The 20,324-nt window shown below is 56.8% G+C and overlaps 10 protein-coding genes across 10 annotated transcripts; 6 read left to right on the top strand and 4 right to left on the bottom strand.

Annotated features, from left to right (window-relative positions):
* The first annotated feature begins 619 nt into the window (after positions 1 to 619).
* On the top strand, positions 620 to 2,799 carry C7974DRAFT_387829 (uncharacterized protein). The gene is made up of 2 exons (XM_046141213.1): positions 620 to 1,198; positions 1,250 to 2,799. The coding sequence occupies exons 1-2, from the start codon at positions 701 to 703 to the stop codon at positions 2,636 to 2,638; spliced, it is 1,887 nt and encodes a 628-aa protein (XP_046000109.1). The 5' UTR covers positions 620 to 700; the 3' UTR covers positions 2,639 to 2,799.
* Positions 2,799 to 3,656, top strand: C7974DRAFT_126101 (ubiquitin-conjugating enzyme/RWD-like protein). The gene is made up of 2 exons (XM_046135262.1): positions 2,799 to 3,218; positions 3,323 to 3,656. The coding sequence occupies exons 1-2, from the start codon at positions 2,975 to 2,977 to the stop codon at positions 3,574 to 3,576; spliced, it is 498 nt and encodes a 165-aa protein (XP_046000108.1). The 5' UTR covers positions 2,799 to 2,974; the 3' UTR covers positions 3,577 to 3,656.
* On the bottom strand, positions 3,327 to 5,366 carry C7974DRAFT_126131 (sulfite oxidase-like protein). The gene is made up of 3 exons (XM_046135264.1): positions 4,982 to 5,366; positions 4,834 to 4,895; positions 3,327 to 4,783 (listed from the first exon to the last, which is right to left on the bottom strand). The coding sequence occupies exons 1-3, from the start codon at positions 4,988 to 4,990 to the stop codon at positions 3,736 to 3,738; spliced, it is 1,119 nt and encodes a 372-aa protein (XP_046000107.1). The 5' UTR covers positions 4,991 to 5,366; the 3' UTR covers positions 3,327 to 3,735.
* A 23-nt stretch (positions 5,367 to 5,389) lies between these two features.
* C7974DRAFT_126041 (uncharacterized protein) lies at positions 5,390 to 6,681 on the bottom strand. Its single transcript, XM_046135260.1, has one exon. It carries the CDS (start codon positions 6,488 to 6,490, stop codon positions 5,630 to 5,632), a length of 861 nt encoding a protein of 286 aa, XP_046000106.1. The 5' UTR covers positions 6,491 to 6,681; the 3' UTR covers positions 5,390 to 5,629.
* On the bottom strand, positions 6,647 to 9,057 carry C7974DRAFT_126034 (FAD-binding domain-containing protein). The gene has a single exon (XM_046135259.1). It carries the CDS (start codon positions 8,846 to 8,848, stop codon positions 6,803 to 6,805), a length of 2,046 nt encoding a protein of 681 aa, XP_046000105.1. The 5' UTR covers positions 8,849 to 9,057; the 3' UTR covers positions 6,647 to 6,802.
* A 595-nt stretch (positions 9,058 to 9,652) lies between these two features.
* Positions 9,653 to 10,930, top strand: C7974DRAFT_126032 (Alpha/Beta hydrolase protein). Its single transcript, XM_046135258.1, has one exon. The coding sequence runs from the start codon at positions 9,742 to 9,744 to the stop codon at positions 10,759 to 10,761; it is 1,020 nt and encodes a 339-aa protein (XP_046000104.1). The 5' UTR covers positions 9,653 to 9,741; the 3' UTR covers positions 10,762 to 10,930.
* C7974DRAFT_126031 (XRN 5'-3' exonuclease N-terminus-domain-containing protein) lies at positions 10,931 to 15,677 on the bottom strand. The gene is made up of 2 exons (XM_046135257.1): positions 15,356 to 15,677; positions 10,931 to 15,311 (listed from the first exon to the last, which is right to left on the bottom strand). Exons 1-2 carry the CDS (start codon positions 15,452 to 15,454, stop codon positions 11,100 to 11,102), a joined length of 4,311 nt encoding a protein of 1,436 aa, XP_046000103.1. The 5' UTR covers positions 15,455 to 15,677; the 3' UTR covers positions 10,931 to 11,099.
* Positions 15,678 to 15,898: 221 nt separating this feature from the next.
* Positions 15,899 to 17,836, top strand: C7974DRAFT_330087 (WD40-repeat-containing domain protein). Its single transcript, XM_046139074.1, has 3 exons — positions 15,899 to 16,191; positions 16,242 to 17,180; positions 17,227 to 17,836. Exons 1-3 carry the CDS (start codon positions 16,001 to 16,003, stop codon positions 17,399 to 17,401), a joined length of 1,305 nt encoding a protein of 434 aa, XP_046000102.1. The 5' UTR covers positions 15,899 to 16,000; the 3' UTR covers positions 17,402 to 17,836.
* C7974DRAFT_330083 (dephospho-CoA kinase) lies at positions 17,837 to 18,739 on the top strand. Its single transcript, XM_046139073.1, has one exon. It carries the CDS (start codon positions 17,891 to 17,893, stop codon positions 18,680 to 18,682), a length of 792 nt encoding a protein of 263 aa, XP_046000101.1. The 5' UTR covers positions 17,837 to 17,890; the 3' UTR covers positions 18,683 to 18,739.
* Positions 18,740 to 18,846: 107 nt separating this feature from the next.
* On the top strand, positions 18,847 to 20,121 carry C7974DRAFT_448956 (uncharacterized protein; the record flags this gene model as incomplete). The annotated part of the gene is made up of 1 exon (XM_046145687.1): positions 18,847 to 20,121. One exon carries the CDS (start codon positions 18,847 to 18,849, stop codon positions 20,017 to 20,019), a length of 1,173 nt encoding a protein of 390 aa, XP_046000100.1. The 3' UTR covers positions 20,020 to 20,121.
* Between the last annotated feature and the right edge of the window lie 203 nt (positions 20,122 to 20,324).

The following is a 20,324-nucleotide window of genomic DNA, read 5'->3' as shown; positions in this document are numbered from 1 at the left end:
CGCGCCGCCGGTCCAGCCACCGTGTCCAGACCTGCTGCCAGGCTTCTTCAGGAGGATTATCAGCGTCCTCATCTACGTTGATGTTGAAATCAAGTAATTCGTCATCAGTGTCTTCGTCTGTTTCTGACGCCTGAGCGTTCTCTAGTTTTATGACCTTCGAGCGCAGAAGGTCGATCTCGCGTTGCAACGAAGCGAGATCAACACCAGCCGGTTTCTGATCACGGCCATTTTGTGCGATAATATCTTTGGATGCATCGTCATTGTTACTGTGCGCCGTATCTGGCCGTGAAGGTTGCCGTGGCTCAGGCTCTGCAGTGGCCATGGTCGACGGGAACTGCAAGGCAAGCTGGCGAGGCGGGCGCGAGGACAATAAGGCAGGAATCTGACAGTAGTCGAGATCCCGCGTTGTATTCGTAAGAGGCTGGCATGTGCAGTGGGAAGCGATTTTGGACCAGGATTGTGCGCGATGAACCAATCACGGCAGCGCTGCACCGCTCTCTAGGTAGCCAAGACCTGCATGTAAGATTGTCTCTGAATCCGTGACCGTATTCGTGCGAGCTGTATGCGCCATGGGTATTGCAAAATTTGGGGGCGAGAACTTGGTGTTGTCTCCATTCGATGGACCCCGGCGGCTTATCAACCCCAACACAGCCACACACCACCATCACACAGTCTTGTTTCCGACAGCACTGCCGGCTTCATGGCAGCCTATGTTCGGCCTCAAACCACCATATCCAGTGGCTTTCCGGTTACCAGCCAGCCATTAGCAGTAGACTTTGTCGCAAACCGACTTCCTGCGTACCATCCGGCTTTTCAGAATCCTCCACCCTACGACCCTGTGTTGAAAGCCTACGTTCTGCCCGGCAACACAATGCAGAATAATACCAAGCCTACCAGCGCTCATGCATTTTGGGACGATGTTTTTCCTGATGCAATAACTCGATTGGGGGCACAATTCGAGGAGCCAAAGGAATTAAAACGTTCGAAGCATCGCATTCGCAATAGGTCTTCGTGGAAAGAAGTTGAAGACCAACTGCACGCTGCAAGAGAATCCTATGTACGCGATGTGGGTTGGATCAGACGGTCTTATCGTACTGTAGCCGGCAACAGCAGCCAAATTGCTTTCCAAGCCTCGAAGATGGTCCCTGGGACCGATATGACAAGCTCGGTGGTCAATGTTGTACAGAATCTGCTCGAGGTAAGCTGTGGCCTGGTTAGAGAGATTATGAGACCGTGTTAACAATCAAAGAACATACATAATGCAACCAAGGTGCATGAAGAGATATTAAGAGGATTCGATGGAATGGAGACAACTATAATAAAACTTGAGTACAGCTTGGACATGTTCCCACACGACATACTTGTGAAGAAAGTAGCTGTAGAACTAGTCGCAACGTTACTCAATGCCGTGGAGAGGGTTGTCAGATTCTACGAACAGAAGGTGTACAGAAAGATGACAGCAGTGCTTTTCCGGGGTGACGAATACCAAGAGAACGTTCTTCAAGGTCTCTCGGACGTCCAAACTAAGACCAAAGAGCTTAGCAGCCAGGTTCACGAGTCCTACATGCTGTATGCAAGCCAAGAATCGAGGAAGATCGGCAGGATCAGTAGAGATACGAACGAGGTTGTCAGGTCAACAGACGAGAGGACTGGAAGAATGGAAAACATGCTGACCAACATGCACAACGCGGTGCTCCATCTCATGGTCGACCACGAAGAAGAGAAGTTGAGATTGAGGAAGCAGATGCAAGAACTGGAGAAGAGAAACGAGGTGCTGACGCATAGTGTTCGATCGATAACACCTACACCGACACCCCTAGCTGCTGCGTGGCAGCCAAACATTAACAGTCTTGTGCACGACAACACTGTGACCCCAGAATCGTTATGGAGACTCCTTGAGGTGGGGGAGCAAGTGGAGAAGGTCGACATGGAAACAATAATCGATAAGCGTGAGAGCCTCCCGTGGGCCGACCGAGGACGAGCTGGGCATGTTGTCAACATGGATCAGTTCAAGACCTGGATGATCTCACCTGAGCCAGCGGCTTTGCTGCTGCACGGTCATTGTGTGAGTGTAGGCGGAGCAACCGCATTGTCGATACTATGCTCCACCTTGACTGGGGCATTGAGGCAGAAACCTGGTTTCCTTGCCTTGACGCATTTCTGCGGCCTCCACGAGGAAGTGGAAGGTCAATACTACGGTGGCGTTGCACTTTTGCGAAGCTTCATCGCCCAGCTCCTGTGTCAACAACCATTCGACACGAGAGACATCCAATACAGTGTGGACTTAGCAAGCGCAGAACAAGGACAAGTGGCCGGACTCTGCCAGGTTTTAGGCTGGTTGATCAATCGCTTACCTCAAGAGACCACACTCATCTGTATCATCGATGAAATCGCCTACTACGAACGTGATGCGGCTGTCGACGAGACCCTGGAGGCGATGACATACATCTCGCAGCTGATGTACGATCCAAGGTTGAGAACCACTATTAAGGTTTTGGCCACTAGCACGATAGCAGTGCGGGAGATGAGGGAGTTCTTCCCAGAGGACTCGATATTGGATCTCTCGGCCGTATCCGGTATCGAGCTTTCGAATAGTGACGAAGTAGGACGAGAGCTCGACAACGACTTGGCTGGTTGAATGGTCTCAGGCCCAAATGATGCGGTAGCCCCACGGATGACAAGCAGCATGTATGTATTCAACGCGTCGAGGACGCGTTCATGGGACATCGATTATGTCACCATGGGTCCGTGCGCGTTCACTAGCGTGGATCGCCGTGGTTCACGGCAGGAAGTCCGTTAACCTCTTAATCTCCGAATACCTTCAAACACATTCACAGAGGCCCAAACCGCCCCGTCACACAACTCGCCTCACATACAAGAGCCGACCCAACCCACCTAATCACCGCCGAACCGCTCAGTATTCGATTTCACCCACCAACTGCCCCGCCGCGCCCACCACTACACCCCACCCAAGATGTCCAACCCCGCCGCCAAACGCCTCTTCAAGGAATACAAAGCGCTCTCCTCCGACCCGCCCGAGGGCATAAACGCCGGCCCGGTGACCGAAGACGACATGTTCCTGTGGGAAGCGCTGATCCAGGGACCCGAGGGGACGCCATTCGAAGGCGGCGTGTTCCCCGCCGAACTCAAGTTTCCGCGCGACTACCCGCTTGCGCCGCCCAAGATGCGGTTTTTGACGGACATGTGGCATCCGAACGGTATGGAGTACCCTTGTGCGATGTGCGCGGAGGCAGTGGAGTGTAGAAGAGGGGAGAGGGGAGAGGACGGTGTGAGAGAAAGGGACAAAGGCTAACAAACACAGTATACAACAGCGGCGAGGTCTGCATCTCGATCCTGCATCCCCCGGGCGACGATCCGCTGCACTACGAGCAAGCCTCCGAGCGCTGGTCGCCGATCCAGAGCGTCGAGAAGATCCTTATCAGCGTGATGAGCATGCTTGCCGAGCCGAACGACGAGAGCCCGGCGAACATCGACGCAGCCAAGATGTGGAGGAATGAGAAGGAGAAATATGAGACAATTGTGCGGCAGAATGTGAGGAAGAGCCTGGGGTTGTAAATGGGTGAGAGACTGGGATTTTGGTGCGGTCGGAGTTATTTTGCGGCATTGCATGGGTGGTGTTTTGGAGTGAGTGTTTCGGATAGAGCATATGAGGGAATTGACTACGATGATTGCTGATGTGATGCTTATGACCAGAAACGGTAAATGCCTCCTGGATCAGACTACCTCAAGACCTGAAGCTTCGCCCCATGCATTGTATCCAACACCTCGAAAGTTCCACTCGACCTCCTTCTCTTGCGTTGTCCCGCTACGATCAGTGGCCTTGCTGTAAACCGTCACATCCTTGCCCTTCTCAACCTTGACTCTTGCCTTCCACAGTGTCCACGCCCACTTCAAGTCTGCGTCTCTGTGCTCATGGCTCTGATCAAGTTCGGCGTCCACCCACGTTTCCCCGCCATCAGCAGTAACCTCGACCTTTGTGATCGGCCCATCGGCTCCACTTGGCAGCGCATAGCCCTTGACTTCTATGGTACCGTTCTCGTCGCGCTGGACCTTCGAACCCGTCTTAGGCACGCCAATGACACTGTTGATCGGCATCTCTTGTATCGCGTCCACCTTACCCCACCACTGCTCGGCTTTCTCCTTGCAGTCAGCCTCAGGCGGAAGAATCTTGTAGTCGTGTTGCTGGTAGTAGCTGCTGCTTTCGCACATCTGCACCGTGATGCGGTCTAGCCACTTGACACTCCTAGCACCAGCAATACCAGGCGTGACAACTCTGACCGGTGCGCCGTGATTAGGCGGCAGGGGCTTATCGTTCATCTGGAGCGCTATAATGATCGAGCTGTTCGGATCCATGGCACGTGACAAGGGTATACTAGCGCCGTAGTACTCGTCGTCCTGGGTCGGTGTCTGGAAGCAAGAGAATGCGACGTGTGCATCTTTCCACTTAGCCTCTTCGACCTTGACGCCTGCTTTGTCGAGCACGTCTTTCAGGAGGGGGCCGGTCCACTTGCAGTTCATGACGGCGCCGTCAAACCAGTCGATGCCGGAGACCTCCTTTAACTTCGTGCGCATGGTGTGGCGCCTGTTGCCAGCACATTGTAGCGCACATATCACACTGTGTTGAGGGAGTGCTTGCAGGTCCTTCACGTGGAGAGATAGTTCTTTCTTCACGAGGCCGTACACGCAGACCTGGTGTGTGGCTGTGTCGAGGTGTGGGATAGGTCCATGATTGCGATCATATCCACCTTCTTCAGTGATGAAGCTGAGATGAATGTCAGCCACGCCTGTGTTGAATGCTAATAGCCCAAGTACCTGGAGACGAGCTTGGCGAGCTCTGGCTCTCGATTGAGCGGCTTCTCGACTGTGTATTCGAGCTGTGACGTCAGTAGCGTGTTCCACAGTAAACAGACTGCCTGTTACAGTAATTTTTACAGACGACCTGGCCCAAAGGGGTGCGTACCTGGACCATGATGTGCGATTATGGACTGGCGGCGATGGCGTGATTGTTCTACGGAAGGGCTAAACGAGTCTTATAGCGGGGTCAAGTATAAACGAGGCGCGGGGTAGCAACGGCTGCACTGCGCAAGGCTGTCAACTGACCTGGGTCACGCAGGAGGCAGGTACGGATATCGGGCGGGTAGCTGCGGCTTGTGCTGCACGATGATATTGTTACGAAGTGATAACAGGCAGTAACACTAACCAAACTCACACTGCTGCGCTGGCGAGAATTATAGCATAACATGCAGAGTCATTACATCATCCATGTTGAGAGATAGAGATTGCCTGCGCTAGAGTTTTTTACACATTTAGTAGGTAACACCATTTAGCAATAGCAAGTAGGAGTGAAAAAGGTGTCTGGTGTCCATTGGCTACGATGAACGAGCGTCCTCGTACTCGACGCGGATGACCCGGTGAAGCAGTTTGCTGCGGCAAAACCTGATGACGTTTATAAGGTAGGCGATTGCGACATTCGTGAGCCTTCGATTCACTCAAATGCACCGATTCTCACTACGCAAATCTGTGAGGAGTAGAATCCGTTGATCATCTGCGCATTTCTCTTCCAAGCACCTTCCTAAACTCCAGATCAGTGCAACACGTATGGCACCCTCTACAGGCCTTTGCCTGCGCCTATCCGAACGCCGTTCTGGTTGTGTTCAGTCTCATACGCGGGCGGATCCCCCCTCTCCCCCTCACCTTCGCTGTCATCCTCATCAAGCCCATCTACAAGCCCTCTCGTCTCCTCCCCACCCATCTCAATATCCTCCTCCACAAACGCTCTCCTATTGCGAGCACCCAGCGGCATACCCATCAACCACTCAATCGGCCACCCCAAACCCGCCCTGATACACCAAAACGGCAGGAAGAATGCCATACACGGCGGCCACGTCGTCCACCCCTCGGCGCCCTCCTGTCCCACATAGGTCAAGCTGCGACCCTGGCGCACCAGGTAGCAGTCGATCACCGCCCGCAGCAGACTGAGCGACGCAATGCACAGCGGTAGAATGTTGAAGAAGCCTAAAGCATAACAGTTGGGCTCGGGGTTGCGCACACGGATGATGAAGGCTGTGAGGATGGCGGCGTACAGCAGGATGGCGATTATGAGGCGGTTTGCTCGCACGCTGGGCGAGGGGTTGGGAAGGCAGAAGACGCAGCAGGTGAGGGCGTAGGGAGCCTTTGATGGATCTGGCTTTGCAGCCTCTTCGTTTGTGCTGGGGTCGGATGTGTTGCCTTGAGATAAGTTGGCCTGAGGTGTTGACTGCGGGCGGGGTTGCTCTGCTACGATTGTAGACAGCAGTGCTTCTTGTGACGTGTCGTCTGGAGACGTGTCATGACGTTCTCCGTCTTCTCTTGTGCCGCAACAGTTCATGTGTACAGCGACCTCTAAGAAGGCTGTAAGGTATAGCATGAGAGCGGTGCAGATGACTGAGGATAGCCTATCAGGACCTCCACCGTCCCATCTGCACATCATTTTGGTGACGAAGGAAATAGCTTTTTCGAATTCACAGAAATTGTTAAATTGATCAGTTAGGGAGCATAGGTAAGAGGCTGGCGATACTCATGTTTTGTACCTTGGTTGAGGCTGACAACAGGCGATCAGGCTGAGTAGCTGCGGCGAGCAGGGGTCGAACTGCAAGGTAGTACTGTAACGGCACGCCTAAATGTGGCGGTGCCTTATCGGACGCCGTAGCATAAGGAATTCGGTCTATGTGAGACAGAACGAGGTCGTGATATTAAATTAATGCTGTCTAATTGTTAAACGGGTATCGCAAGAATTGAAAAGTCAACCAAACACTTCGATCATAAACCGATATTCAACCTTCCTCCCCTCATTTCGTGCTTTCGCATTCATCTGTGAGCACTGGTCTGCAATCTGCTGACCGATGACTGGCGGTCCACAGAAGAACACACCAACATTGATTTCATCCTTCGCCTTCGAGTTCTTCTCCTGCAGTCTCTCACCCAGCACCTTGCACATATCTGAGTAGTGCTCCTCCATAATCAATGGGATATCCGGACGACCGAAATGCGTCGGGTTGCAAAGACCGGTGATAGGTGATTGTGGGTGCTCATCGGTCCTGTGCTTCTCGAGCAGCCATCGAAAGACGTGTTCGGAGATCTGTTTGCGCTTCTGGGTCACGAATGTCTGTACGCGGATGTCGAGATGCGAGCGATCGAGGTCGATGGCACGAGACACCTGGTTGAGGAGATCTGAGAACCACAATAGGTTGTTCTTGTCGCGGACCATCCAGTGGAAGTCTACGCGTCGGTGGTCTTCGTAGGGGGAGTTTTTGCCGCTCTCGTAGCCAGACTCTGCAGAGTTCTCGCCAGACATGCTCCGCTCGAGTTCGTGATGTTGAAGATCAGTCAGAACGCCGGAGAAAGGGGTGACACCAATACCAGCACTGTGAAATGTCAGCGTTGTTCTTCGGGAGGATAATACTGCGACTGACCCGAAGACCATGCTATACTCGAAGTCGTAGAAGCGTTGCGCAGGGGCACCATACGGTCCATCAAGGCCAACCTTGATAGTCTGCTTCTTGCCAGCCTTCTTCGCCATGTCCCGCAACTCATTTGTCCAGTCACCATCCGCCTTTATGTGCACTTGCATCCTGTTGTTGACGCAGGTCGAAACAGTGAAAGGATGCCACTGCCAGCGGGACATCTGCGGCACCTGGATAAAAACATACTGTCCAGCCTTATAGGCCCACGGCCTCTTGTGGGGGACATTGACAGTTATCACAGTCGTCTCGTCGTCTAAAAGCTCAAGTTCGCCATCGATGGGACGGAATCCTAGGATAACTCGCCACGTGCGCTCGAAGACGACGAACAGTGTAGGAACTGCAAGCCAGTAACCGAACATGGGCCACTGTAAGAGACCAGCAGTTCCGTGCGCGATCATAAGACCGATGATGGGGAACATGAGCAGATGGCCCAGCTGGAAGACCTCGTAGCTCCACTTCCGGACCTGGGGCATACTCATAGCTGTCAAGAGATAGAAGCAGCTGATAGCAGTAAGGCCCGTCCATCCAGGAACCGTCCTTACATAGTCGATGTAAGCACGCGGCACAGCGTCGGCACCGAGCACTACAGCAACGCTATCCTGGCGATGCGCCATGCTGCCGAAGACAAAGGATCCGGAAAGATGGCCGATGGCATGCAGTGTTGCAAAGAACAACGCAACAATCGACATTTTGATATGGAAGGACTGCGAAAGATCCCAGTTGATGAACCTGGAGACAAAGTAGAAGCGTCGAAGGAAGGTTGCCAGCCAGCGTGACATGGAGAGGATGAGGAAGAAAAACGTCGGGTATAACACTCCTGCAGCGGTCTTGGACACCACCACGCCCCAGCCAAATGCTGGGGTGTACTCATCGTATGTGAGGTACTTGACGAGCTGCCAAACACCAAAGGCTACCATAAAGGCTGCGACAAACGCCGAGAACGCGATCTCAGGCCCCTTGACGGCCCAGTAGGCGCGTGCCCGCCTCCAAGCGGACATTTGCTTCAAGTAGTCATCTTCCTGCTTAGCCTCCTTCCGATCTTGTTCCAATGAAGGAATGTCCCATGATTTCACGATCTCCGCGAACTTGGCGTCGTCGATTCGGTCCTCTTGGATGCCAATCACACTCCGAAGAAACTCATGGCGGGCTTCTGTTCGCGATTCGTGATGGAGGTGGTGTGGTTGTGCTTTTGGTGCGATCTCCTTGTGGACCTGGTCGAGTTTGCGCTCGAGCTCCCAGTAGTCAATCTTCCCGTTGTTGTCGTGGTCTAGGTCCTCAATGAATTTCTCAATCTCCGCATCGGTGAGAGACTGTTGATGAGCCATCGAATGCAAGGCGGGTGCTGTGGGTCAGAGATCGAGTGCCACACGTGGCTGAGGTATTACTTATATCCCCTACATGGTAGATTACCTGGCGTGACAACAAGGTTGAGCATACGTGCGCCGAGAGAACGACGGTTGGCACCACTGACTGAACTGGTTAGGTTGTGCCTAGAAAAGAGTCTCGACGCAGACTTCCAAGACGACAAGAGCCTCAAGCCGGATGAGATGCCGGCGGGTGAGGCTGGCGGAGCGGAACTATCTTGCCTAGCGGATTCCGCTCGATGCGGAGCCACAGGAAAGTAACGGTCAAGAACTCCGCACGCGTCTGATTCACGTCCTGACCTCATCCTTCATAGCGTTCAGACTTGCGTTGGCTCAAAGCTGCAGGATTGCTTCATCGGGCGCACAGATCGTCCAGTCGTATGCTCCGCTTGCTGCAGCGTCTTTTGTGCCACCGTCAGTCGATTGCCAATTGCAGGCCAGTCGTTGAGCACACTCGAGCGCTCTTCACACGCCATGTTGTTGACGTTGTGGAAGCAGCCGAGAAGCCGCCAGGGCGCTGCCGAGACTTGGCGGTGGTGACGTCAGGCTCAAGTCACAGCCATCAGCGACTACTGAAACCGACGACTTCTTCCATCAACGACACATTAGACTGGCTGCGAAGCGATTCACAACCTTCTCGGGGTTCTCGCATATCCCATGACACGATGCAAGATTGACAGACAATCCCACGGCTTAGATCGTATGCTGACAAAAATCCGATATGGGTGGGCGTCTTTGACGTCACTGCGCTCCTTGAAAGCGTCTACGGCACCCAAAGCGTAAAGAACTCAGATGTCGCTGATCCCAGGGCATTTTTCCCTGCATAACCTTCCCCAGTTCATGTCACCACTCACATGGTAGACTTCATGCCTGATTCACAACATGCCGCCCACGATGGGCCAGGGTCGTCAATCAAAATCACGACCCGCGAGGACCGCACAGTAGTCATGGCCGTTCTGCTGCGGGTCGTCCGCCTCTTCCGCAAGCAACTCAACCCCAGCGCGCCCAAACACGAAGACGGCTCCATCAAACTCAAGTCCCCCAAGGCGCGCGTCAGGCCATGCACAACCTCCCACCGCACCGTCTGCGACATCCACATCTACGACATCGTCCCGCCCAGGACTCCCACAAAGGCCCCCACGCGCCGCATCTACTACATCGCCGGCAGCAGCTGGCAACAAGCCCCCTCGGGCCAGCACTGGTGGGTGTGCGCACAGCTCGCCCTCGCCCTGCCCGACACCATTATCTCCATCATCTCGCCCCCGCTGGCCCCGAACAACACCGCCTCCAGCTCCTTCCCGTGGTGCATGCGACTATACCGCGAACTACTACGCCTCGCCTCCGACGCCGGCGAGCGCGTGACGCTGATGGGCGACTCGTCCGGCGCCAACATGGTGCTGTGCATGGTCATGGAAGCACTGCGCCAGGACGCCGAGACCCCCCGCAGCCCCCCAGCCCCCCAGCCCGTATCCATAATGACCATTAGCCCGTCGACCGACCTGACGCGCTCGAACCCCGATATCGAGACGCTGCGCGCAGTCGACCCCCTGCTGTCCCCCGAGGCCATCCGCGCCACCGCGCGCGCCTGGCTGGGCTCCGACGTTGATCCCGCGGACCGCATTGTGTCGCCGATTAACGCGGATTTCACGCTCCTCGCGCAGAGCGGGATTCGCGTGCACGGCGTGACGGCGGGGTACGACGTGCTGAGCCCGGACGGGCTGGTGTTTCGCGAGAAGCTGGCGCGGCATGGGGTGCGCGGTGAGTGGCTGCATTGGGCGAAGCAGATGCATTGTTTTGTGCTGACGGCGCCGTATCGGCTGCGCGAGGGCAGGGAGGGCTTTGAGTGGGTTGTGGATGTGCTCAGGCGGGACTAGGTGGTGTGTATGATACCCTTGTTTCTAGATGTAGAGGTTTTTGTGATAATGTCATTTTGTCGGAGCATGGCATTTTCAGGACGTCCGGATAGGTTGTGATATTGAAATTGACGATTGGAATGCACACAGTGCAGTCGTGTTGCAGACATGCAGGCTCTATCTCCCAACATTACGCTCCGATGCACCATACAGTCTCATATCGTGAGCATGTCTGCATGCGCACTCCATCCCCACTCAACATCAAACAACCACATCACCGCAAACCCAAGCATCTGGTTCATCCCTTCCATTTCACTGTTCTAAGCTCCACATATCACCTGCAAACCTACAACCCCACTCTACTGCGCAGCCGGAGCCGGCGCGCCTCCCCTCGGCGCACCCCTGCCCCTAAACCCGCCGCGGCCGCGTCCACGGCCCCTGCCGCGCCCGCCATCCAACCCCGCCGGCGGCGGCACATTGGAATAGTTCTGCGGGCGGAAATTGGGGTTCGTCTGCACGATGCCCTCGGCCGGATCGGTGTTGTCGACGCTGGTGAAGCCGCCGCGGCCCGGTTTGGCGAAGCCGCCGCGCCCACGGCCGCGCGGGGCGCCGTTGCCGTTGCTGTTGCCGTTGGGCTGGTCGGCGTGGCCGTTGGCGTGGCCGTTGGCTTGGCCGCCGCGTGGAGCGAAGCCGCCGCGTCCGCCGCGCGGTGGGCCGCCGTGGATGGGCATGGTTTGGGGGTGCTGGGGGGCGCCATTGGAGGGCGCGCCGACGCGGGGTGCCATTCCGCCGCCACGGCCGCCGCGGGCGCCGCCAAAGGCTCCGCGGTAGGAGCCCTGGAGGGGCGCGGGGGTGGATGCGGGGACGAGTTGGGGACCGCCGGGAGCGCCGAGGCGCGGTGTGGTGTAGCCTGAGTTTTGGTTTGTGCGCTTGGCGGCGGCAGCAGCGGCGCCGGCGGTCGAGTAAGAGACGACTTGCTTGTCAGAAAGGTTGAGGACGGAGGTGGAGGGGACGGTGGATCCTCGGAAGGGGGAGCAGCGGTCGTTGAGAGAGGTTCCGCTCATGAAGGTCGCGTCGAAGACTACATCCAACAACAGGCTGCGTGCGGTCCTGGTCTTGCCAACAATGGTTCCCGATGATCCGATTGGGACTCGTCCGGAATCCTGTACGTAGATGACACGATCGCCAATGGTGAATTGCTGGTGGCCAAGACGTTGCTCCGCGTCGGAGGGCTTCAAGATGGCGCTACGTGGTACTTTGCCAATCTTCTTCATCTCCGCGTCCTGCAGCAACGCAAGGTTGGCATCGGCGGCTTGCTCGATCATCTTGACGGTCTCCGAATCGAGCTGCTCCGCATCAAGTGGCACCTTCTCAAAGCTCTTGGTCTGCACTTCCTTGAGCCAAGCTCCAATCTCCTTGACCTTCTGCTTGGCGATCTCGGGAGGGTAGAAATCGGTATCCTCCCATCCGTCTCCTGTCGGGTTGTTGATGATGCCAGCAAAGAACTCAGGGAACTTGATCATGTACTGGGCAAGCAGTGCGACGGCCCTTTGGCTGTATTCCCACCCGTTGGCTGACTTACGCGAATATCCCAACACCTTCAACTTCTTCGCCTCGAATTTCAGGTTCAGTCCCAGGTTCAGCTTAAGACCACTGGAATTGACGTTGAATGAAGACGTCAACTTCGACAAAGCAAGAGGCGGCATGTTCAGCTGCCTAGCCACAACGTACGATGGCAGATATGGCGTCGACCTTTCGGCTTGCGCAACAATCTGGTGACCGAAGTCGGGCTCTGCCTTCTTCAGCCTGGCGACCATGATAGTGGCCTTGTGGTCTGCGTGGCCAATGACCTGTAGAGGACGACCGTAGGCATAATCGCCAAGATAGAAGGCGCGAGAGTTCTCGGGGAACTCTTCCTCGATAGGTAGAGCAGCCTTCTCGATGAAACGCTGATCAGGGCTGATGACCTCCTCGACGATGGCCTGGACAGCGTAGTCAGCCTGAAGACCGGACACAGGGCCGTACTCCTTGATGGTGGCTCCCTCGTCGGTCTTCTTGAGGCCCTTGAGCATTTCTACGTGCACAAGAGCTTCGACTTCACCGATGATGATACCAAGACGTTTGCCGTAGGCATCCTGGATTCGGTTCGCCATCTTCTTCCAGTTGGAGATCTCCGTCGGCCCATGCTCAAGCGCCATGGGAGCAGAAACGCCATCCTGGGATGGAAAGTAGTCGAAAAGCTCGTCGGATACCTTGACTACCTTCGCCTCGTGCAGGAACGGGTAGCCAACGTGGACCGCCTTACCGAGCATCTTCTGAGCGTAAGCAATAGAAGTCCTTGGCTCGGTGTCAACAAGGGTGACAACCATGCTCTCGTTGCGGCTGTCTTGCGAGAAGACGTTGACGCCTGCAAATTCAAGAGCACCGTGGAACGGCAGGGTCCTCAGACTGGGGAAGCCGGCCAAAGCTGATGCGCCCAGCTTGACACCGTCCATCAAGCCCACGTAGTACTCAAGCCCATCCATTGTAGGAAGATCGTAGATGTTCTCGATACACTTGCAGTTTGGCAGGTCCGGGAAGATACCCGGGAGTGAGGATGGGTAAACGAAGTCAACGTTCTTGGCGTAGGTAAACTTCAGCGAAACGCCGTAAGAGTTGCGAGACGCTTCGTCAGGCGTAAGCAGGTGCTCCTTGGTCGCCATGGCCTTGAGCAGTCTGTCTTCCTCGATGAAAGGAATCTTGACGACAGCCTCCCAGTCCTGCTTCTTTCCGTTCATGTCAAGATTGAAATCGCGGGGGTAGAAGTCAATGATGGGAGAATCCGCGCTGGTCATGAGGGGATGATACGCCTCCGGTACGATGGATTTACTGCGGTCCGGCAACACACCCATCAATTGCTGGTATGGCTTGAATGGCTGGCCGAGCTTGAAGTTGATGTCGGCCTTCAGACCTCGCTTGACGTCGGAGATCATGGGCGAGTAGTGGTAGCCATAGTACCATGGCCAAGAAGCGACTCCACGGTAGTAGTAGTAAAGGACCCATTGCAGTCCCTGTACGTAGTTTTCGGTCAATTTGCGAAGCTCCTCTTCGTTGCTGCGGTCCCACTCGAACTTGCTCTTGTAGTAATCGTTCTTCCAGGCCTCAAACTTCTCGTCGTACTTGGCCTGCATGGCTGACTCCGCCTCCTCGGGTGAGATGTCGACGATCTTAGCTTGGTCGTACTTCTGCACAACTCGTACTATAGCCTTAGTGGACTCTTCGTTCGCGACGTCGTCCTCGTCTTCTTCGTCGCTCTCGACCAACTTTGGTGGGGCCGAGATCTGCAGGTGGCGGTTACCATCATCGTCTGTTACCGACTTCCACGGCAGATGGAGCTTGTCCGCAAGCTCCTGGACGAACTTCCGGTCTTCGGCCTTCAGTTCTACCGGAAGATCGAGAGGCGGTTGCTCGACCTTCTGTAGGTGGTTTCCAACCCAGCTCTTCACCTTGCTGAACAGCTCCTTCTGTTGGGTGGACATGACGACCGTGCCTCGTCGCGCGGTCTTCTGCATGATGTCCTCACGCCCCAGGCGCTTACCCTTGAACCAGGCTGCATCTGCGTTCTCGGACTCGAAGTGACGGTTCTCGATGTTGGAGAGCTCGTCGAGCAGGAGCGCCAATCGCTCCATGTTGATTACACCCCCCTCGTTGATGTAGCCCTTGGCCTTGGGAAGGACGGTCTTGTAGACGTTGAACATGAGGGCCAAAGCGCCCTCGTTGATATGCAAGTGGGGAAGATTAGGAAGGAAATCGTTACCAACAAAGAAAGCCATAAGAATGAAATCGTCAATGACACGCTCCATGTCGAATGGGAAGCCGAGAGCACCAGGCTCATCTAGTTCTTGAAACTCGAGTCCCAAGTATTCTCGAACAATGCAGAGATGCATCAGGAAGAAGTTTTGATGCTCCAACTCCTTGGATTTGGCCTTGCTCTGGCGGCCAAAAGTCACCTCTTCGCGCAAGAGACAGAAATGAGGGTCATGGCTCAGCAGACCCAGCATGATGAGATCGGCGTCGAGACCGTACAAGCAGTGACGACGGTTGGGGTCGTAATCCGGCTGGGCTTTCGCCTGGCGGATGTACTCCATGATCTTGTGCTCGCCCTCTCCGGGAACCTCATGGCCAGACAGCACGACTTCCACGCCCTGCCAGTCCAGATCCTCGGAGACCTTCTTGTTGACGAAGTACTTCAGCTGTTGGGTGAGCTTCGCCATGAACTCGGTACCGGGGGTGATGCAGTTGCTGTCGAAAGGCGCCTCCTTGGGCATCTCGACACCCTCCTTGATAGCCTTGTCTCGAGCCTTTTCAGCGTCGAGAGCAGTTCGAAAGCGACGAGCACGCTGCTGGTTCATCTTGGCGCGCGGGGCGACACCATCGATGGCCATGAAGAAGAGCTGCTTGGGCTTGATCTTGCCGAACAGATGCTCGATGTAGTTGAAGATGGCGATGAACATCTTGTCCTCGGTCATGCGTACTGTCGGGCCGTCGGAGTCGTTGTGCGTGCAGTTGTGGATGATGCCGTTCATGTCGAGCTGTGTGTGTTAGCCTTGTCACCGGCGACTGCTCCGGTACTTACGTAGAGACAGTCGAACTCGGGGATGCGGTTCTCAGCAATGAGCTGAGAGATGCCCGGGTACCGCTCGGACATCCATCTGAAGAATTTGGGAACACCCATGATTACTGCTACTTTCTAACGATATGAGCAATACGTGGAGGCGAGGTGCTGGTGCTGAGTGTCGCCGAAGCGAGTGGGATTTGTGAAGGTAAAAGAAGAAGCGCAGGCAGCGCTTGTGGGCGCAAAGGCAAACAAGAGGGATGGTTCTCGACGCTGGGGTCTTCAAAGAGCAGGAGGTCGCATCGTGGACGGCTTCATATGATGTTAGCGCCAAGACATGACAGTGGCGGCAATCGATTGCGCGGGCGGTGAGTGGCAGTACATGATATTGGGAGTACGTCTCCAATGTGGGTTCATCTGTGGCGCAGCAGCCAATTAGGCGCGTGGACGCGAGGTGATGTAAGCAGATTTGATCCAATCATGCTCGCTAAAGGCCAAAAATTACATAGAATTGATGATGGTACCGAAGATAACCGATCCAAGGAAGTAGCGCCACATTAGCTACCCGCCCAAATACAGCGTAGCGCTGCGCGACACGGACTGCACGCGTCGAGGCCCACAGCTTCAAGCTCCAACTTCGATTCTGTCACCACAACCACCGCCACCATGGATGAGACGATGAGCGAAGAGCACAGCTCGCGGAGCAACGAGGACCAGCAGGAGGAGGCTGATCACAAGATTATCAACGAGGAGTACAAGATATGGAAGAAGAACTCGGTCTTCCTCTACGACATGTTGTACGGGCGCGCGCTCGAGTGGCCCACCCTCACCACGCAATGGCTGCCCGACAAGAAGCCGTACGCCTGATATAACACGATTATCAACAGACGAAAGCTGACAGACGCAGCGTCGAGGGCACCGAGATGAGCCAGCACCGCGTGATCCTGGGCACCCACACATCCAACCAGGCGCAGAACTACCTCCAGATCGCCCACTGCGAGATCCCCGACTTCCGCACGCCCGAGCTGTCTGAGGTCAGCGAGGATCGCGATGAAGTCGGCGGACACGGTCATGCAAAACGGCCGTTCGACTTCAAGATCGTGCAGAAGATCAACCACCCCGGCGAGGTCAACAAGGCGCGCTACCAGCCCCAGAACCCCGACATTATCGCGACGCTGTGCACAGACGGACGTGCGCTCATCTTCGACCGCACAAAACACCCCCTGCAGCCCAAGGGCGACGCCATCCAGTTCGAGGCCGAGTGCGTGGGCCACGAGAAGGAGGGGTTCGCGCTGAGCTGGAGTCCCTTTCACGAGGGCCATCTGGCGACCGGTGGCGAAGACACGACGGTCAAGACATGGGACATCAAGAGCGGCTTCTCCAAGTCCAACAAGACCATCAGCCCCAGCGCCTCGTACACGGTCCACAGCGCAACCGTGAACGACGTGCAGTACCACCCCATCCACGCCCACCTCATTGGCTCTGCATCCGACGACCTGACCTGGCAGGTCATCGACACGCGCCTCGAGTCGCACAAGAAGGCGCTCTGGAGGAAGGTCGCCCACACGGACGCCGTCAACAGCATCGCCTTCCACCCCGAGTGGGACATGATTCTGGCTACTGGTTCTGCCGACAAGACGATTGGTATCTGGGATCTGCGCAACTTCGAGAAGCCGCTGCACAGCCTGGTGTACCATCGTAGCGACGTCATCGGCCTGCAATGGCATCCTCAGGACGCCGCCATCCTCGCCAGTTCCAGCTACGACCGCCGCATCCTGTTGTGGGACACAAGCAAGATTGGCGACGAGCAGACGGAGGAGGAGGCCGAGGACGGTCCGCCTGAGTTGTATGTGTATTCACCCTGATATGATACTGCAGACTAACACCACCAGACTCTTCATGCACGGCGGTTTCACAAACAGAATCTGCGACTTTGACTGGAACAAGAATGACCCGTGGGTCATGATGGGCGCGGCCGAGGACAACCAGCTGCAGATTGTCCGCCCCGCGCGCAAGCTCGTAGAGCCCATTGAGCAGACAGTCCACCATGGAGAGGTTTCGGACTAGACTCATGCTGTGTTGGTTTCTATGACTGACGTGCGACCGTAGGATGCGCGCAGCAGCGAGAGTTCGAGTTTGAGCCCAGAGCGGGCGCCGCCGATAGGAGCGCCTGCGCCTGTCCTGGCACAACGGCTCCGTCCGAGTGTTCGGTCAGCACTCACTCCACAGGTGCATGCGTCGCCGGTCGCCGGCAGGAAGAGAGGCCGCCCGCGTTTGTAAATACCCGCAATCTGAAGATTAGGTGGTTTCGCATGAAAGACGGCAGGCGTTCGGAGCACAAAACGGATATCCAGAGCAGGTCAGCTCGTAGTCGCAATTATTCATCCTTGCAATGCCCTGCATCGCCGTGAACCTTGTCCTGAATCGAGCCGTTGCAGCTCCGAGGTCCAACGCTAGGCCCGAGCTCAAGCTCAAGCTCCCCGCATCCACCACCACCTCCAACGCCACAAACCCCCATCACTCCACTTCCCCAGCGCCCCCTTCCAAACCCCCACAATGCTGCTCCTCGGCCTCACCGGCTCCATCGCCACCGGCAAATCCACCGTCTCCGCCCTCCTCCGCCAAGCCCCCTACTCCCTCCCCATCATCGACGCCGACCTGATCGCCCGCCAAGTCGTCGAACCCGGCACCCCCGCCTACCGCGCCATCGTCTCGCACTTCCTGCCCAGCACGCCCGATCTCCTCCTCGACGCCCCCAACCGGCCTTTAAACCGCCCTGCGCTGGGCCGCCGCGTGTTCGGCACCAGCGCGGAGCGCCAGACCGACCGCAACGCACTCAACCGCATCGTGCACCCTGCGATCCGGCGCGAGATGTACCGGCAGATGGTGTGGGCGTATCTCAAGGGCCACTGGGCGGTGGTGCTGGATGTGCCGCTGCTGTTCGAGAGCGGGTGGGAGCGGTACTGCGGCAGCATTGTGGTAGTCGGGGTGTCGGACCCGGGGATCCAGATCCAGCGGCTGCGGGCGCGGGATGCGCATCTGAGCGAGGAGGACGCGAGGAATCGGGTCCTCAGCCAGGGGGATATCAGGGAGAAGGCGGAGAGGTGTCTGAGGAGGGGCGAGGGGAAGGGGGTCGTGGTGTGGAATGATGGCGATCAGGCGCATTTGGAGAGCGAGGTCAGGCGGGTGATGGCGGATGTGCGGAGGCGCAGTCCGTGGTGGTGGGGGGTGCTGACGTGGGTGGTGCCGCCGCTGGGGGTGGTGAGTGGGCTGTGGAGTTGGTGGAATATGCGGCGCGTGCAGCTGGACTGGGAGGCGGCGAAGAAAAAGGAGAAGGCGAAGTTGTGAGGTGTTTTGGTCTGCGAGTATGATATCCTACGTTTGGCAGCGCGGCTGCCCGGCAACAATACTGTTTTGTCTGTTTGAACGCGTTTGCTTGCCTTCACTTCGCCACACTTACATCCACCTCACTTTGCTCTTCCGCGTCCACCACCCATTCACCACCACCAAACATGAGCAGCACAGCCCCCTCAGCCCACGACGACTTACTCTCCCTCCCCCACCGCTTACCCCGTCCACCACACCCACACCCCCCACCCCCCTCCACGGCCTCTACAGCCTACACCGGCAGCTTCCTCGACGATGGCGCCGACCTCCTCACCGCCACGCAGCCCGGCTTCGGTCCCATCAACACACGCTTCTACAAGTCGCGTCGACGGCACCCTACACCGCACGAGGGCGACGAAGGGTGGAACGCCGATGTGGCGCGCGCAGTGGGCGGGGACGTTGCGAGGTGTCTGGCCGGAGCGCAGGCGCTGGGGGAGATTTGGGGGAGGGGCGAGGATGGAGATGACAGTGCAGATGATAACACGAAAGAGAGGAGCGATGAGAAGAGGGGGAGGGGTGATGAGAGGATGAAGGAGAGAGAGAGGCAGAGGGAGGAGAGGAGAAAGGATAGAGAGAGGCGAAAGAGGGGTGTAGTGACTGTCCCCGCGCCATTGCACTGGGGGACTTTTGTGATCAAGAGCGGAGATGGGAGGGTGGTTGTTGTGGGGAGGGACGGGGAGTGGGACTCTGGACCTGTTGCTGCCGGTGCGGGAGAGCACGGAAGACAGCAGCACGATAGAGGGAAAGAGACGGACAAGGAAGAGGAGCTGGAGAAGGAGAAGCGCAAGCGAGAGGCAAGGCTGTGGATCAGAGCGCCCAGCACCCCGACCGCGTCTCTTGCACCCTCACCCACCAGACCAACAAACAGCGAGAGGGGCACCGGAAGACACGCACGCGGCGAGCGCGCCTCATCGTCTGCGTCTGTATCTGCCTCCACCTACACCTACGACTCCTTCACCACGTCCACCGTCGCGTCCCCGCTTGCCTCCCAAACGCAGTTCTTCATGACCGGCGGCCTGGGCGGTTGGCCTGAGAGCACGGCGACGCCGGAACCAGAGTCCAAGACGCCAGAGCATGGAACGAAAGAGCAGAAACCCCCAAAGCACAAGCGGACGGTGCCGCATGCGATTACATGGGCCGAGACGCCGATGGGCGGGTGGGGTGCCGCGGCGACAGCGACAGGCAAGGAGACAGAACCATGGAGTCCCACGCCACGCAGAAAACACAAGGCCAGGAGCCTCTCCACATCCACAACACGCACGACCACTCCACCGCTTCGCCCCGCAAACGCACACTGACCCCCCGATATCGTGGAGGTCACATACACCACACCCTCCCCCTCCGCCTCCTCCCTCCACCCCGCCTACCCGCCCCCAGACATCGTGGAGGTCACATACGCGTCCCCGCCCAGCTCTCGAGTCTCCAGCCAACCCCCCTGGTCACCCGCCAAGTCCGCGAGCGCGCCTAGTGTCGCGTGGTCTCGCGCTGGGAGCCGGGTTGAGGGGTCGAGATATGCGGGGAGCCAGACGAGCAAGCACAGCTCCAGTCGCGTAGACGGCTGGGGTGGCGGCGGCGACGAGACCGAGGATGGTGATGGTGGTGG

The sequence above is a fragment of the Boeremia exigua genome (assembly GCF_020726555.1).
Source record: "Boeremia exigua strain MPI-SDFR-AT-0100 chromosome Unknown C7974scaffold_3, whole genome shotgun sequence".
In the NCBI taxonomy this organism is placed as follows: Eukaryota; Fungi; Ascomycota; class Dothideomycetes; order Pleosporales; family Didymellaceae; genus Boeremia; species Boeremia exigua.
The sequence above is the reverse complement of the archived record's forward strand: the minus strand, read 5'-3'. Positions and strand labels throughout refer to the sequence as shown.